At 40.3% G+C, this 18,697-nt stretch overlaps 1 protein-coding gene across 8 annotated transcripts in view; it reads left to right on the forward strand.

Annotated features, from left to right (window-relative positions):
- SMYD3 (SET and MYND domain containing 3) overlaps positions 1-18,697 on the forward strand; it is a 503,325-nt gene that overhangs the window by 458,354 nt on the left and 26,274 nt on the right. The window contains exon 11 of one of the 8 annotated variants that reach the window (XM_089528391.1): positions 12,031-12,113. The exons of the other annotated variants lie outside the window; for them this stretch is intronic. Within the exon in view, the coding sequence (XP_089384517.1) occupies positions 12,031-12,085 (55 nt within the window). The 3' untranslated portion in view covers positions 12,086-12,113. Of the gene's footprint in view, positions 1-12,030; positions 12,114-18,697 lie in introns of those variants that run through there. 8 annotated transcript variants of the gene reach the window in all.

Here is an 18,697-nt window from a genome sequence, read left to right on the forward strand (position 1 = left end):
TTGTTGTATTTAACGGAGGGGGGAATCCGGACCCCACACACACACACACACCCCGGCTATGGCACTGGTCGATCTTAACCCATGGCAGCCCTGTGGATGCATCACACTGGCTCTTATTTGCAGGTTAGGCAGAGATAATTAGAATTAGAGAGCTCTAACGCCTCATCAAACTACAGAATTCCATGGAGCGCTATCAGAGCATTTAAGCTGGAATTGTCATAGGATATTTCAGTGGCACCACAGTGAAGTAAAATGAGGATTGTCATGTGATGCATTTGTGCTTGATCCATTGTTACCCTTACCAGCAGCCAAACAGGTTGAAATCTGGTATTCCTTTGCACATCGTTGAGCAGAATGGCTGCTGCCAGGTGATCTGGGAGGATCCCTTCATGCAGAGGCTGCTTTATGTTTACACACTGCCAGCTTTGAACTTTTTATTAATCATGGTGTGAAAGAATGAAGAGCTTCCCAGTGTGAAAGAGGGCACATTCTACCTGCAAACTTTCACTATGTAAATTGCCTCACCATGTGTGTGTGTACTTCTGTCCCATGTAGCTCTACATCAAGGGAATCAGTCCTACATACGCAAAGCTCCTGTTATCAGAATTACTGGTGATCTATATAAGTGGCTGATACAAATTGAGCCAGGAGTATATTGTCTCTTCAAAGGGAAAGTCTGGCTTTCATCATTTGTTTTTTAAACTGATATAATGGGGTCAGAGTGAAATCCCAGCAGTCCTTTCATATTATATGCCCCATTTTTTTTTCCTTTCGGAACCTCACTGTATTGGTACAATCTTCTTGGCTCTGGACTCTTTTTGCTCTAGAAAGTTTAAGCGCATACTTTTTGCATTCAGCACTGCTGTATCAATATTTCATTTTTTTGCTCCACTGTTGGATTTGCTATCTTATTACATCATTTGAAACATTCTCACCCTAAACTGCAAATGATATTCCGCAAATCACAAATTGCACCCTAAACCGCAAATTGCAAATGATAGTCCTTGATTTTCATTACCAATATGTCAGTTGGACCTCAAACATCAAACAAAAGCTTCTCTGTGTAGTGTCAAAAATAACGGTCACAGAAGACTTGCATAGCTTAACACTGGATGATGAAGGTACTGAAATAGTTTTTTTTATACTTTGGCACATTCATAAATCAAAATGAGACTGTAGAAAAAAATCAGAAGAACATTAAAATTTTGAAGGATAGCTTTGAAGAAATTAGATAAGAACTTCAAATGTTGTTATTGTGTGCCTTAAAGTTGTTTCTGACCTATGGCCATCCTAAGGTGAATCTATCTCAGGATTTTCTTGGCAATATTTGTTCAGAGCGGGTTTGTTTTTGCCTTCTTCTGAGGCTGAGAAAGTGTGACAAGGCCAGTAGGGATTCAGACTCTAGCCTCCAGAGTCATAATCAAATGATCAAACCACTACACTATGTTGGCTCTTGAAGCATGAACAGATATAATGTAATACCACAGTCAGGATCATCTATGCTCTATTATTTCCAGTTACTACAGACAGATATGAAAGCTGGTCAGGAAGGAAAGCTGACAGGAAGAAAATCAACACATTTGAAATGTGGTTCTGGAGAAGAGTTGTATAGATACCATGCATGGACTGCCAAAGAGTCAAATGATTCCAGGAGCAAACTAAGCCTGCATGCTGCCTAGAAGCCAAAACTACTAAACCTAGGCTTTTTTTTTTAATATGGAGCCAGTCTGGTGTAGTGGTCTGAGTGTTCAACTGTGACTCTGGACACCAGGGTTTGAATCCTGGCTTGGCCATGTAAACCAACTGGGTGATCTTGGGCAAGTCACAATCTCCCAGCCTCAGAGGATGGCAGTGGCAAAACCCTCTGAAGATACTCACCAAGAAAATCCCCTCATAGGGTTGCTTTGGGTCACCATCAGTCAGAAACAACTTGAAGGTATACAACAGCAACAACAAACTTTGAAAATATCATGAGATGAGATGACTCTCTGGAAAAGATAATAATATTCAGAAAAGTTGATGGCAGTAGGAGAAGAAGAAGACCACATTACAGATGGATCGACTCAGTAAAAGAAGCCAGTCCTGAATTGGCAAGTTCTGAGCAGGGTTTTTCATAATTGGGGCTCATGGAGGTTTCCATTCAAAGGGATATTTTAAGGCAAAGCTGTCTTGACAGCAAAGGACAATAACAAGATGTGGGATCTCTGCCTAGTTTGACTTTAACCTCAATAGAGGTCAGATAAATTAGTTTGGCAGATGCTTGCCCATCCAAATCCATTATGATTCTCTCTTCCCATGCTCATTTCTCCTGCCCCTTCCCCTGCCCATCAGAAAATATTGTCTACACATGAACCCTAGCAACTCTTTACCACCATCTAGACTATATGTGTGTGACAAATCAAAATCAAGAAAATGTCCTATCTATGGAGTAAATACCTCCAGGAAAGATAGTTAAGCTACATGATACATTATTTCATCAAAACATTAAACATGAAGCAAACTTTTCAGAAAGTGTCTGTCCATGGGAATGAAATGTAGGCTGAGAGGTTATAACAGAACAATTGGCTCTTTCTGAATCCAAGTGTTGATCTGGACAAAGAAGACAATGCCATTATCAATCTTATATAAAACGTCCTGGGATATTTTATTTATTACATTGTCTCATGGAGTTCCAGGCATTCTACGTCTTTTCTCTCAGGCCAATTTCATTCTCCTTTCAGCAACTCTGTTTGGTGAAGTCGAAGGCTTTCATGGCCATCATCCATAGTTTTTTGTGGCCACATGGCCACATAGCCCGAAAAACCCACAAAAAACTCTGTTTGGTGAGTTAAGCTGCAAGGTAGTGACTGGGCCAAAGATACCCAGTATACCTTACAGCAGAGATTTGAACTGAAGTCTCTCCTGATCTAGTTTGAAACTGTAAGCACAACACTATACTTAACGGGCAATTGTTGGAAAAGACAAATGAAACAAATAAATAGGCATATATAGAATTGTTCTTTGAAAGACTCTGCTTTTCAGCTCTGCCTTATTGTCCATAGATCGAACCAGCAGGTGAAAGAGACAACGGTGATTAGTGTGGCCTTTTAAGTAAATAAACAGAAGAGTTGGAAACTAAATTGATAGTTTATAAAAAAAATCTTTGAACCACCTAATGTGGTGTTTATGACTTATATAATTACCATGTTGAATTAATCAGTGTATGTAATAACAGACAATCAGTATAATACCAAGTATTTGCTAACAGATGTATTCTTGATCCTTTGTGAAAAGGCAGGATATAAATACATTCTTATTTTATTATTATTTTTTGTTATTATTGCCATGATCCCTTCTTTGACTACCTTTATCTTGGGTTTGATTTACTGCTTTTTAATGCTGGAATTTTAGCAAAGAACTTGCTTGATGTTGCTCCCATGGTATTATTGGAGTGCTTTATAACTCAAGATTCTCCAGAATTAAGGTCAGAGGCAAAGCCTTTCAAGAATCAGAAGACAGCCAAATTACAAGTTAAGTGAAGGTAAGCACTGGAAAAGGGCTAGTTCATGAAATACACAAGAGCCCCCAAAACAATTAATCCTCTTAAGCAAAATGTCATTTGTATACTTGATATTTCCCATAACTACCTGACATGATATCAGAAAAGTAAACTCTACTAATCAAGAAAGGACAGTAGAAAGTTTTAGCTGTTATTCAAAGAATTAGATCTTATTATTGAGATAACTGATTGATGCTTCTTTCCTAGGAATCTGATTGGGTTTTCAAGGGATGCATATTGGTGCATGGAGAAACAAAGTATGACTCAATTCTTTTATTAGTCTCCTCTGCACAAAACAAAACAGAGTAGGGATCCCTTCAAGCAGTATGCTGTACTTTTTAGCAGAACATCATTTGTTTCTTATCTCAAAGAGTATTAAGAAATTTACTAGTTTAAATGCCAAAGATGGAAGTATTTGCACCTTGTAGAACATGGTTATTGTAGCATTGTTACTTGTTAATATGCTACTACCTTAGTATGATATATTTATTGAGAGAGAGGGGGGATACAAATGTTGTTGGAAATGTGACAATATATTTATTTACACCAAAACAACTTTAAAAATTAAGGTCAATTTTTTTGTTGAAAAGAGGGTGTTTCTGACATCTAAGTTAATTTTAAATTAACATTTCATTTGCATTTGTTATTAGCTGCCTTTGAGTGAACTTCAACTCCTGGCAACCCCTCTATCCTCCACTGCTCTGCTCTGCTCAAGTCCTGTAGACTCAGACCTGTTGTGTTCCTGACTGAAGGGCTCGAGAGACAGGTGGCCTGCAACCTTCCCTTTCCCTGTGGATCATTGCTGGCATGGCCAGATGCCACGGCAATGATCTGCTCACTCTTGGGAGCAAAAAGAAGCTGCCAAAAGTAGCTTCCTGAAAGGGCCACCATTATGGCGCTCACGCGCCATGATGACACCCCTTCCAGACAATGCCATTTGGGCACTCTGATGCTCGGGCATCATCATGGCGTGCCCTGTGTAAATGGAGGCATGCCATGATGGCGTACGGGCAGCAAAAGTAGGGCTGGGCGTGTGTGGACGCCCAGCCATACCTAGTCCCAGTTTCGGCCCCAGGCTGGCACAAAGTGCCAGTCTGTTTAGGGCCTGAGTCTATCCATCTGGCATGAGGTCTTCCTCTCTACTTCCCTCCACTTTCCTCAGCATTAATAAGTTAAATCTTCTCATTATGTGGCCAAAGTATGGCAGCCTCAATTTAGTCATCTTGGCGTCCAGGAAAAGTCCAGGCTTGATTTGTTCTAGGACCCAATTGTTTGTCTTTTTGGCCATCCACAGTATCTTCAGAACTCTTCTCCAGCACCACATCGCAAATGAATTAATTTTCTTCCTATCTGCTTTCTTCACTGTCCAACATGGTAATGAGGAATATAATAGCTTAGTTGAGTCTAACTTTTTTGTTCAGCTGTATATCTTTACACTTTAAGATTTTGTCTAGTTCTTACATTGCTGCCCTTCCCATTCCTAATTTTCTGATTTCTTGACTGCTGTCTCTGTTCTAATCAATGTTTGGTCCAAGGTATGGGAAATTTTTAACCCAAGGTATGGGAAATCTTTGATTCCACAAGGAAAAGGCAGAATATAAATAAATCGTATTATTATTATTATTATTATTATTATTATTATTATTATTATTTCAATTTCTTCATTATCTAGATTGAATTTATGTAAATTCTCTGTGGTTATTATTTTTGTTTGCTTTATATTTAACATTAGGCCAGCCTTTTCTCTTTCTTCTTGACTTTCTTTAGTGATTGTTCCAAGTCTGTGATGCTTTCCACTAAATGTACGGTGTCACTGGTTACCTTGGACAACTCACATACTCTCAACTTCAGGGGAAAGCAATGGCAAACCTCATTATAGGATTGCTTAGGGTGACCATAAATCGGAAACAACTTGAAAGCACACAACAATTAAAATATTATTAAGGTGAAAATTAAAGTTGCTATGGCACAGTATACTGCAAAGATCTAGAACACAAGCTAGCTCATCACAAGAAATAAAATAGGATGTTAACTATATGTATGAACTATAAATTACCACTATATGTCAAAACCAATGGCATATCAACAGAATCTTTTTCATTTGTTTTTTTTTACTGTAGTTATTAAATAACTGAAAATAAAAACAGAACCAAGTGTATATGAAAGCCAATGCTTGAATCAATTTAAAAATAGCTCCTTGAGGATGGAAATGTTCAGGCAGCAGTAGGCCACACCTTTCCAGCACCTTGGATAGTTCTTTTAAAGCTACCCAAAACCTCGAATTAATGCACTGCCCCACTGATGTGGAAACCATCATCCAAAACTGCTCTTCCCTCTTCCTCTCTTCTCCTGCTCTCCCTCGCTCTGCAAATGTTTCTTCTTGTGCAGGATGCACCGAAAGGCAGCACATTAGTGCTGTGCATTTTCTGTTCATGCTCCTTTCCTCCCTCCTTCCCATTCTTGTTGTTGTGCTTTGCAATGCCACAGCCACTACCACCCACCATGAGGTGAAAAAGCTCTAACGAGGATGGCAAGGTAGAATGACGGGAGGAAGCCTGCTAACACATGACATGTTATTTCCTATATTATTTGCAGGAAAATGCCTTAAAAACTCATGGAGTAACAGTGAAAAAAATCCATGTTTTAACCTATTTTTCCCTTTTTATATAGCCTCTAATGTAATCAATTAATGGCATTGATTTTATATCTGTTATGTGTGTGTATGTGTTGAATATACCCAGGATGTCTGCTTGGTTGTGCTAGCCTAGTATATTTCCAATGGGAACGTTGTTTACAAAAATGATTTCAATGAGCTATATATTTCAAAATATTTGTCTGAGCTACTATCTTGGGCAGCTACTATCCATTTAGTATTCCAGAGAAGAACAACCTTGAAGCTAGCATTAAATGCAGACTGTGATTCTGTCCTGGACGAACAAGTAAAAGAGCATGCCTGAGTCAGTTAAACAGCAAGGCCAATAATCTTGAACTGAAGTATGTACCAAAAACATATTAAAAGGATGCCTTTGTTGCTGACATGGGTGCTGCAGCATAATTTTAGCATCCATAGTTGCCACTGCTAATGTCCCTCCTAGACTGGAACCAATTCATAAGCAGTTGAATTGTTTAGCCTTCTATTCTGTTCCTCCTCCTTTATAAAATTTTTAGTACAAGCAGAAGGCAAAGCATACTCAAGGCATCCATTATTTCTTTCCACAATTTGCTGGAAAAGGCAGAAGCTATTAAAAACTGAAGGCATGCATATCTCATGCTATTCAGCTAACTGGTAATTAAAGAGCAATTAAATTTTTCATGGTGTAGATTATGACTGGTTTTCAAAGACATTAGAAGCGGCAGTTCCCTGAGAGTTGTGTTGCTAAGATAGAGATGTTTATTGCTACAGCATTCATTAAATACACAGATTAATGTTGTCTGAGAATCTTGTATCCAAGGTGGCTTTGTACCGGTCAGTACTGTTTATGTCCATAATCTGAAGCTGCAATATTTCCAGTATGGTTGTTGTTCCTTCTGTGTGGTTCAACAAAGAAGAAGAGATATTTGTGCTGTTTTGGTGGAGGGAACCCATCTGGGGCTCTAGGCCCTCCAAGCTCAAGGTCTACCAAAGCAACTGAAAACTGAGAAAATCTCTATCATGGCAATAGGAAGCAATGACTGCTGGACAGGTCATTAGGATGGCTTCCTCTGACAAATTTCAACCACTAGATGGGAGGCTTCTCCTTGATTTATAAGCACAGTAATGCTAGAAGGGGACATTATGGGAAAGACATGCCAGCCGTTGAAAACATGAGACATGGACCTCTCCCTTCAGTGATGCCATATCACTCAATTTTATTATCTCTCTTGCAAGGAAACAGCATTCACAGAAAATCATGCATTTCACATTATAGGCAGTCCTGGTAAAGAGAGGAGGTTTGCAGTTTTGGCCATCTCTATGTTTCCTGTAATATCTTAGCACTTCCTGTGAAAATATATATTTAAAAGATTATTTGTTTGTTTATTTTATGGCCTGCTTTTCTCCCATATGGGACCCAAAGTGATTTACACATTAAAAAGTAAAAATAGCATGCTAAAACAATATAGCTTAAACTATCTGTAACGTAAAATATTAATAGAATGGACAACAATCCTCTTAAAACATTAATTTAGAACAGTTAAAACACATTAAACCTCTTACACATTAAGAACTGGTACACTCATTGCACTACCCCAACCAATTAAAAGTTGAATGCTGGTGTGAATAAGAAGGTTGTTGCCTGCTAGTGAAAAGAGAGCAGAGAGGAGTTTGGTGTACATATCTGAAGAAAAGTGCTCAAAACAAGGTAAAATTGGCTGCTTGTATCAATTATGCCATTAGACTGATCCACTCAAGATGTTGTTAACTGCCAGTAAGTTGACTTTGGCTTATGGTGAATGTGAGACCTCCCAGTCACCCTATCATCAACAGCTATTCTTCGGTCTGGAAAACTCAGGGCCATGGCTTCCTTGATTGACTTTATCCGTCTGTAATGTGATCTTCCTCTTTTCCTACTGCCTTTTACCTTGCCAAGCATTATTATTGTCTTATTTAGTGAGTCGTGTCTTCTCATGATATGTCCAAAGTACAACAGTCTCATTTTGGCTTCTAGTGAGTGTTGAGGCTTGATTTGCTTTAGAACCCATTTACATGCATTTCACATTATAGACAGTTAGTCCTCCACATTTGTGGGTTTGACATTCATGGGTTGACTATTTGCGACTTTATAGCTGCTGCTTAACAAGGCTGACCTCATCTACCCCCTCTTCCCCAGCCTCCCTCCCTCCCACTGAGCCAGTCAGAAGCAAAACTGTACCTTCCCTACTTTGCCAAACTTTGTATCCTCCTCATTTCCAAAGTCCTTCCACTTTTAATCTGATGTTAGCAGCCACCTGCTAAGGATTTAACTTCTCTTCCCCTCTCCCTCTTCATCCTCCCTCCCTTGTTATACAGTTGGCCCTCGGTATTGGGGGGATCTGTTCCACCACCCCTGTGGGTACCAAAATCCGCGGATGCTCAAGTCCTCATTGTCAACAATGGCAGCACAGCTGCATGAACATGCCGCCACTGAGGACAATGGTGGCTGTGGCAGTGTAGGCACATGCCCCATTACTGTGGGGTAAGCGCTGGTAAGTCGCCTCTATAACGTTGAGGAAGCACACGTGTGTGAAAGCCTGGCGTGCTTTCTCAACATCAGGTAATCGTCGCCTCCCTCTAGAGTCACTGAATCGTTCAGGGAGAGGGAATTTCCTCTGAACGAAAAGTTTCCAAATGATTCAGTGATGCTAGAGGGAACCGACAATTCCCTGGTGTTGACGAAGTGCGCCAGGCTTCCACACATGCACTTCCTCAACGTTTGAGAGGCTATTTACCAGTGTTTAAGCGCTGGTGGGATAATCTTCATAGTGACCTTTTACTTTTGCTTCTTGTCTGTCCTTAACTACTTGAAGAGTTTCATCTGTCATCCATTGATTCCTCTTTTTTTTCTGGCTAGTGGCAATATCTTTTTGCATCGCTATAGCTTCAGTCCAAAGTTCATCTCATTGCCAGTCAATTAGGCTTAATAGTGCAAGTCTATTTTTCATATTATCTTTATATTCTATGGGGGTGTTCTTCAGTTTGTATTTCAGCATGCTTTAGTGTTCTTCTTTAGCTTTCCTCAACTTTAGCTATTAGTAGTTTATGGTCTGTGCCACAATTTCTTCCTGGTCTTGTTTTTTGCAGAGAGAATGAAGCTTCTCTGTCTTCTCCTTCCAATTATGTAGTCTATTTGATTTCTATATTGGCCATCAGATGTTGTCCATGTATACAGTCACTTCTGGGGCTGTTTTAAGAATGTGTTAGTGATTAACAAATTGTTAGTCTTGCAGAAATCAATCAGTTGGTCTCCTGCTTCATTTCTTGACCCTGGGACAAATTTACCAATTTTTGATTCTGGTCCAATTCCTATGTTTGAATTCCACTCACCTATGATAAACAAGAAGTCCTGTTTTGGTGTGTGATCAGTTTCCTCCTGGGCTCCTGCATGGAATTCTTCAATTTATTCTTCTTTTCACTCTGTAGTTGGAGCATAAACTTGGACTGTGGTTATATGGATAGGCTTTCCCTGAATTCTTATTGATATGATTTGGTCAGCCTTTGCATTCTTACCTTTAAGTGTTTTTGCTACATCTCTCTTTGCTATGCCACCCCATTTCTTCTTCTTTTTTCTATTTTTTTTTTTTTTTAGTTTTTACTGTAACGTCTGTAGATCAATGACAAAAACAACAACAACTAACTACAAGAACCAAAGTTATGTAACTGATGAATAGTTATTCTGCAGCAGAATAAAAAAAATAGTTCTCAGCAAGAGCCAGAGAATCTGGCTTGTCAAGGTGTAGAGTGTCCGTCCAAAGATCCATCTGTGAAGCAGGAGGTTAGATCTAGTGGGAGTGATGATTAACATAGTCAATAAAGATCATCCATTCTTCTTGAAATGTGTCATTCCTTTTGTGTCCAAATCAAAACCTCGTCGTAGCTGACAGTTTCTCCATCAACCAAATACCCCAAATTCTAGACCACCAGTTCTCCGCGGAGAGGTCACCTGACTTCCAACATTTGGCTACTTCTAATCTAGCAGCAGTAATAAGAGAAATTAGCAGTTTCCTATGTTTAAAGTTAGAATTACTTTTAACAAATATAGAAAGCAAAAGCAAAATTGGACAGAAATTTACAGTTTGATCAGTGATACATGAAATTTGATAAAGAACTGCATCCCAGAATTTTCTCACTTTTGGACATTCAACCCAATGCATATAACAGCCTCTAGATTTACGACCCCTCCAGCAATCCAGAGAGTGTGTTTTAACCATTTTAGGGAGTGTTACAGGTGTGAGATACCACCTATAGATGGTTTTCAAAGTATTCTTCCTCACAGATATTGAACAGGATTTGTATGGGGTAAAGATCCAATATAAGTCCATGCAGTGTCTGAAATCATAGTTTTCAATTTGCCTTGCCAAAATGAGTGCATATATTGGCCTTTCCCATACATGTGATCCATGAAAAGTTTGTAGATAACTGCTGTCGTTCCTTTAGTATGAAATGAGGAGTTCAAACAAAATTTTTCAAAAAAGGAGAGCAAACATGCTGAGGCTAGATGTGATGCAAAGTAAACAATTTGGTGTATTTGAAGCCAGGTAATTTTGGTTTGTTGTAGGGAAGTTTTTATGGTGGTGGTGGGCTTTGGTAATCCATCAGAGAACAGGGCTAAAGTGTGGTAGAGTCCACATCTTCTCAATAATCATATTAGTGGGAATTGCTCACCTAAGTGAGAAAGAGGATGCCAAAAATGGTTTTGGGAGAGGGATCTGTGGCTAGTGTGTGTTTCCATTTATGCCAGATGAGTAGGGAATTTGGTAAAAACAAGTAAATTCAGTGACTTCATATTATAAACTTCTAGATTTACCCATCTGGTAGCACTGTTGTCCTTAATTAATTGAATAGTTTGGCTGAGTTGGAAAGCCTGGAAATATAGTACAATATCTGGGACTGCCAGACCGCCGTTCTTGGAGGCAACATGTCTAGTGGGTTTGGGAAATTTAGGTTTCTTTTTATTGAAAATAAATTGATCAATTAATTTTTGCCATTTCTTGAATCTAGACGGGGATTGTTTGAAATGGGAAAAAGAGTTGAGAGATCATAAACATCTTGACTAATGCAATCCTGCCAAGGATGGAAAGATTTAAAGCCTTCCATTCTTTCGATTTACGTATCATCCATGCGTCTACTGGATTATAATTTTGGGGTATGAGCTACTGGATGTCTTTCATGATGTTTATTCCCAAACAGGAAAAACCTGAGGGGTGAAGTTGCAAGCCCATTAGGCCCTGCCAGGATTTTTGCTGTTGGTATGAAGTGTTTAGAGCTATTAAAGTGGATTTGTTAATTTTTAAACCTGAATAACTACCAAAGGGCTCAATTGTCCTTTTTAGAGGGAGAAATTATAATACTGGGTGAGTTAAAAACAACAACACATCATCAGCATAAAGCGCAACCTTATAGTTTTGCTTGTTGATGCAAAGGCCAGTGATATCAGCATTATGTGGAATCATGTTAGCCAAGGGCTCTATTGTCAGTGCCATTTCTTCTTATCCTTTCATTTCCTGGTAAAACACTATGTAATTATCTGACTCAAAATGTACCATTTATGTTCATTTTAGCTTGCTCATTCCATATATGTTGTATAATGTTACACATTGTACAAGATCTTAAGTCTGGTAATTCTATTGTTCACTTAAGAAGCAATACAATGATTCCTTCCTAGTACCATGCCACTTTTAAAGCATACAGCCGAGTTGCTGGTATTAACATTTTGTATAAATCACCTGTATGGCACAAATACATGTATGTATGTATGTATGTATGTATGTATAAAATATACACTAAATTTTTACTGGCTTCTGTATGAACCTTTTAGGTATTTTTATTTTGGATCACCCTGCCTAGAAGCTCCAATTTTGTCTGTTTTATAAAATGAATTTATACAAGGATTGTGGATGCAGCCATCCTGTGACAGGAAAGCAAAATATAAACTGTGCTGCCTGTTCATCACTCCAAACCAGTTGAAAGGTATGCTGAAGCAGGAGCTGTATGTGATAACTTGATGAAATGTCTTGAAATCTTAATGTAGCCAAGGAACCATTTTATATAAAAATGAGGCTTGCTTTAAAAAGAAGAAGCAAAAACTGGATATATTTATCTTGGGATATCTATAGACTGCATCATCTCTGCTACTATTCTTTAGAACTGTTTGTGGACTAAACAGTGAAATCTTTTTAGATTAATAAGTTAGATATGACAAAATTTTATAGAGAGCTTATTCTCTCATCCATTAGACAGTCCATGGAGTGGCTATTTATATCAGCAGAAGGACTGTGAGCCAAAGCATTACAGTTAGATTCCTGATATCAATCAGATAGCTGGAACCTTTTCAGGAGCCTTCCAGTTCTTAGACATACATAATCTGCTGTACTAGAAGCACATTTCATTCAAATCTTTTAACTCTTCTGCCTTTTTTCTTGGCATTTTAGTTGCAGGCATGCCTACATTTGTGGCTGAGTGGATTGGTATGAACATGCTATATTTCTGCTTTGCCTCTCTGCACTGCCTGTGTGTGAGGTAAAAGATTAAATCTGTGAAGAACCTCTGATGAGAGACCAACATTTTTTTTTATCAGCCTTACTTTGTCAAGCTACACATGCTGAGCGGAACAGCAGGAAAGCTGCAGTAAAGGAGGCAAAGGATGAACTGAGAGCAGCAGAGTAAGGCAAGACACAGACAGAAATAGGAAGGCTATGAAGTGAAACCAAGGGAGTATAAGAGATACGGAGAGAAATATGCATTCAGTGGAGATAATGGGCCACAGAGACAGCCTGATAGGAGAAGAGAGATTACCAGATGTTAGCAGACTGTAAATGGCAATCATTGGTATGAAGATTTGGTGTGTTGTTTTTGTTGTCATCTTTAACAGAGATTAAAGCTAATGTGTTTAAAGTTAAACTAGTGTGCACAACATCACACAACAAAGGGAATGGGAAGTGAGGTTGAAGATTTTCATGGCCGGAATCCATAGTTTTTTGTGGGGGTTTTGGGCTATGTGGCCATGATCTGGAAGAGTTTATTTCTGATGTTTCACCAGCATCTGTGGCTGGCATCTTCAGAGAAAGTTGGCATGGGATTATGTGAGGTATATATATACTGTTTGACCCTTGGGTAAGAGAAAGTGATTTACATGATGATAATAATAATAATAATAATAATAATAATAACAACAACAACTTTATTTATATACCGCCCTTCGAAACATCAGGGCGGTTTACAGCAATAAAACTACATTCAATACAATACAATTTACAATTTAAAAACAATACAATTAAAACAATAAAAGAACTTGTGCCAAATCGTAAGGTGCTAACAGAGGGAGGAGGGCTCTCAGGGGAAGTATCAGGGGTAAGCCTGTTTAAAAAAGAACGTTTTCAGCCCCTTCTTAAATTGGGCCAGGGAGGTTGCTGAACGGAGCTCGATGGGCAGCGAGTTCCAGAGAGTAGGGGCCGAGGTGGAAAAGGCCCTTCTGGTGGTGTTGACTAATCTGGTCTCTGGAACTCTTAGCAGATGCTGCCCAGTAGATCTGAGTGTGCGGGGCGGATTGTACGGAGAGAGGCGGTCCTTTAAGTACTCTGGACCCAAGCCATTTAGGGCTTTATAGGTTATGACCAACACCTTGTATTGCGCCCGGAAGCAAATAGGCAGCCAATGTAGGTCTTTTAAGACCGGTGTTATATGACTGGTCCTAGGTGTATTAGTGACCAGTCTTGCTGCCATATTCTGCACCAATTGCAGCTTCCGGGTATGGTACAAGGGTTGCCCCATGTAGAGCGCATTGCAGAACTCCAACCGAGAGGTGACCAGAGCGTGTACCACTGTTTCTAGGTCCCCCCGGCTCAGGTAGGGACGCAGCTGGAGTATCATCCGAAGCTGATAGCAGGTGCTCCTGACCGTCGCATCCACCTGAGATGTAAGGTGGAGCGACGAGTCAAGGAGCACCCCCAGACTGCTTGCAGAGTCCTTCACGGGAAGCGTGATCCCATTCAGGACAGGTGGAACCACCGCCATCCCTGGGCCAGGAGGACCTATCACAAGTACTTCCGTTTTCTCTGGATTCAAGCTGAGTCTGTTTTCCCTCATCCAGCCCATTACCGACTCTAGACAGGCCACGAGAGGAGAGATGCCATCCCCGGTCACTGCATCAGTCGGAGACATAGAGAAAATTATTTGGGTGTCATCAGCGTACTGATAACCCCGCGCCCCATGTCTCCGGATGATCTCTCCCAGCGGTTTCATGTAGATGTTAAAAAGCATGGGAGACAGAATGGCTCCTTGAGGGACCCCAGATGTTAGGGGTCTCCTGTCGGAGCACACATCTCCCAGCTGCACCATCTGGAACCTCCCAGAGAGGTAGGACCGGAACCACTGGAGCGCAGTGCCCCCGACTCCCACCTCTGCCAGGCGCTCCAGAAGGATACCATGGTCGATGGTATCGAAAGCCGCTGAGATGTCTAAGAGCACTAGCAGGGACACGCTTCCCCTGTCAATGCCCAATGTTAATCTCTGTGTTGGTCTGTTGTTGAATGGTAAGGCCTCAGGGTGTCCATTTAATTAATGATCCATTGTCTGCTAGGAAATCCCTCTGACCTTGGGTGATTTTCATTTGTATTTGCTGAGTCCTGGTTTTTTTCAGGACTGGTAGCCAAATATTGTTTACTTTAAGGGTTTCTTCTTTCCTGTTGAAATTGTTCAGGTGTTTGTGGATTTCAGTGGCTTCCCTGTGCATTCTGATCTGATAGTTGTTGGCATGGTCCAGGATTTCAGTGTTTTCAAACAACATTTTATGCCCAGGATGGTTTATAATGTGTTCTGCTACTGCTGATTTTTCCAGCTGATTCAGTCTGCAGTGTTTCTCATGTTCCTTGATTCATGTTTGAACACTGCATTTCGTGGTCCCTATGTAGACTTGTCCGCAGCTGCATGGTATGTGGTAAACTCTCTCCTGTCCTTCACTGAGCACAGCATTTGCTGGATTTTCTTGGTTGGTTTGTAGGCTGTTTGGAGTTGTGTTTCCTCACCACTTTCCCTATTCTGTATGCAGCTCCTTTGACACAAGAAACACTGCAGACTATAGGCATGGAAAGTGTTTTCAGTTTCTGAAAACTATATCTTTCTTCCTCCCTCCCAACCTCTTCCCAACACCAAATAGTTCCAACCTCGCCTTTTGAGGGCTGTGTAATCTGTGCCTCCCACCCCATCGATTATTCCACGTCAGCTATTTTTAATGGGAGCATGTGTTTTGGGGGGATCAGAAGGACAGATACCACAACTTGTTGTTGTTGTTGTTGTTGTTGTTGTTGTTGTTGTTGTTGTTGTTGTGTGCCTTCAAGTCATTTCTGACTTATGGTAACCATAAACCTATTATGGGGTTTTCTTGGCAAGATTTGTTTAGAGGAGGTTTGCCTTTGCCTTCCCCTCAGGCTGAGTGTTTGTGACTTTCCCGGGGTCTCCCAGTGGGCTTCATGGCCAAGTGCGGAATCAAACCCTGTCCTCCAGAGTCATAGTCCAACACTCATAGACCAACCAGTATGTCACGTTGGCTGTCAAAACTAGAGCCATCCAAATGAGGCTGAAGTCTCTAGAATGAAATTATAGTTGTACTAGGAGCCCAGATCAGTTTAGGTACATTAGTTAGTATGAATGCTGTCTCTGCGCCCTTTCACATTATACTATTACAGCATTGTGATTCCACTTTATTAGCCATGACAACAGCCTATTGAATCCTGGATTCTAAAATTTGGTGAGGCACTAAAGGATATCTCTTTCTGAGAATTTTAAACATTCTTCCTCACTGGAGAGCTCAGGATTTCATAAGGTGTTGCCATGGCAGTTAAAGTGAACTCATAGCACTACGTGTCACAGTATTTAAGGGCCAAAGTTAACTAAATCTTGTTTAGAAAGTGAAAGATTATTACACAGTGCAGTAGTAGTGCAGAAGTAAGCAGTTTACTATAGTCAGCACTTAGTATCCGCTGGGGTTTGGTTGCAGTACCTCCTGCCCCCATGAATATCAAAGTCTGTGGATTCTCAAGTTCCATTATATACAATGGCGGGTTACAGACGGGCAAAAAGGGGTGTGCTCATGACGTCATGAAGGTATAGCCTTTAGACAGCCCTTACCTGAATGCCGCCATGAACACGCCGCCTGCACGCCCCAAGCGGGAAGAAGCGGCATTAAAAAGGTGCCGCTTTTTTCCGCTTCTTTTCTATATACTGCGCAGCTGCGCATCTCCGTCTGTAAGCTGCTGCACCGGTACGCCAGAATTGTTACGCTGCTAATTTAAGTTGCCCGTTTAAAGGCTCCGAGTCAGCTGCGTTGCATAATGAGTCGGGGTCCTGGAACATGCGCAGTTTGCACCGAGGCTCTAATTAGAGTGTCAGATGCCATGCAGATGTGGAAGCTGGAGCACAGCTGCACTCTATTTTGATGCTCGTAACCCTAACCCTAGAGCAAAATGTACGCATGCGCTGCTAGAACTGTGGAAAGTTTGGAATTTAAAGTTAACCCCTACACACATTCCTGCACCATTTTCACCTAACAATAAAAAAAAAACCGCTAAAACTTTAAATATTTACATATGTACAAGGGAGATGATGGGGGATGGCAGGGGGACAGCGGTGGCAGTGGTGGCAGCAGCGACAGCTGTGGCTGTGCATTGCAGATTCAGCAAGAGCGCGGGGACCAAAGGAGAGGAGGCATCCATGATGCTGGTGACACTGGCAACGTGCAAGCAGACAAGGATACCAACACCAGCTGATCACCAGCTGGCAGGAGGCCACCTTTGTTCTTGGGTAGGGCAGGGGAAAAAGTTTAAAGGGGCCTGGGCGCTTTAAATGTGCACATACGCTTTCTGCCGCTGGTGCTGACCGCCGCAGCTGCGCAGCTGCGCATCCGCCAGCCGGCAAAAGCAAAAAAAAAGCCGCATTTTTGGCCGCCCGTGCGGAAGCTGTCTGTCTCTTTGCAGCGTCCTGCGAGGCGGTGGTATGGAAGCTGTGGGTAAGAAACGGCCCCAGTTGAGGCGTCTTCACTACCCCCAGTGTGGAAGCCCCATACACCTTAGCCACGCCCCCGGGGCGGGTGGTCTGGAGGCTCCGTATTCAGGGGAAGATACCTTCAAGACGTCTTCCCCTGCCCGTCTGTAACCCGCCAATGGATAGTAAAATAGTGTCCCTTATATGAAATGGCAAAATCAAGATTTGCTTTTGGGAATTTATTTATATTTTAAAGTATTTTCAAACCTTGGATGCTTGAATCTGTGGATTAAGAATCCATGGATATGGAGGGTCAGCTGTAGTAGATAAAATGAGTCTTACAGTTATATATACCTTGACTATAAGTTAATCATTGCAAGCACAGGATGAGAGTATCAAATATGCTTTTTTTTTTGCAAGGAAAAAGATCAAAAATAAAAAATAAGGTATTGCATGATCAAAAAGAAAAAGGGGGCCTAGGTTTACCAAATTTAGAAATTTATTTTAGGGCCTGCACATTAATGTGGCTCAAAGAATGGATCCTACTAGAGGATAGAAGACTTTTAAATCTGGAAAGCGACAACCTATCAAAGGGATGGCATGCATACCTTTGTTATGAAGGATTTAAAGAGAAAAAAAGAGATCAATGAACATTTTATTCGAAAGCCCTTATTTAAAGTTTGGAACACATACAGACAACATTTCTTTAATAAACTACCAAGAAGGTTATCTTCACAGGAGGCCTTACATAGAAAAGAGAATATGGCAAGAGGGAATTGGTTCAAATACGAGGAACTTAAATAAAAAGAAAAGGATATGAAATTAAATTGAGAGAGGAATTAAAAAGAAAACGTGTAGATATACAGTGGTTTGTATATTGACAAATTAGAGAGGATTTTTTAAAAAAACACAGAAGTTTATGGTGTAGAGAATGAAACAGCGGCCCTGGATAAGATATTACAAGAAGGAGAAAAACATATGATCTCTAAGATATATAAAATATTGTTAGATAGAGAGATGAAAAATGAAACCATAAAAAACAACATGATCAAATGGATGTAAAATATTGGAAGAGCAATCTCATTATCATATTGGGAGAAATCATGGCAAAACATAAGTTCTCGAAATGTAACAACCTAAAAGAAAATGATTTTTTAAAAAATTAGATGGTACTTAACACCTGCTAAAATTAAGAGGACAAATGAGAATAAGTGCTGGAAATGTAAAAAAAAAGAAGAAGAAAGAAAGAAAGAAAGAAGAAGAAAGAGGAGACATTGTACCATATGTGGTGGTGGTGCAAGGTAGCAAAAAGGTTTTGGGGAAATATACATAAAATAATGGGGGAAAGCATGCAAAAGCACCTGCCTTTAGTACCGAAATTATTTTTGTTAAATATAGCGGAGATTGTGAATTATATCTTGAATCAAGGAGATAAAAGTATGCTAATATGCATGTTAACAGCAGCTTGTATTATTTATGCAAAATACTGGAAATGAGAAAGGAAGCGC

The sequence above is a fragment of the Sceloporus occidentalis genome, unplaced genomic scaffold (genome assembly GCF_023333645.1).
Source record: "Sceloporus occidentalis isolate IW3139 unplaced genomic scaffold, rSceOcc1.0.p SCAF_6, whole genome shotgun sequence".
NCBI lineage: Eukaryota > Metazoa > Chordata > Lepidosauria > Squamata > Phrynosomatidae > Sceloporus > Sceloporus occidentalis.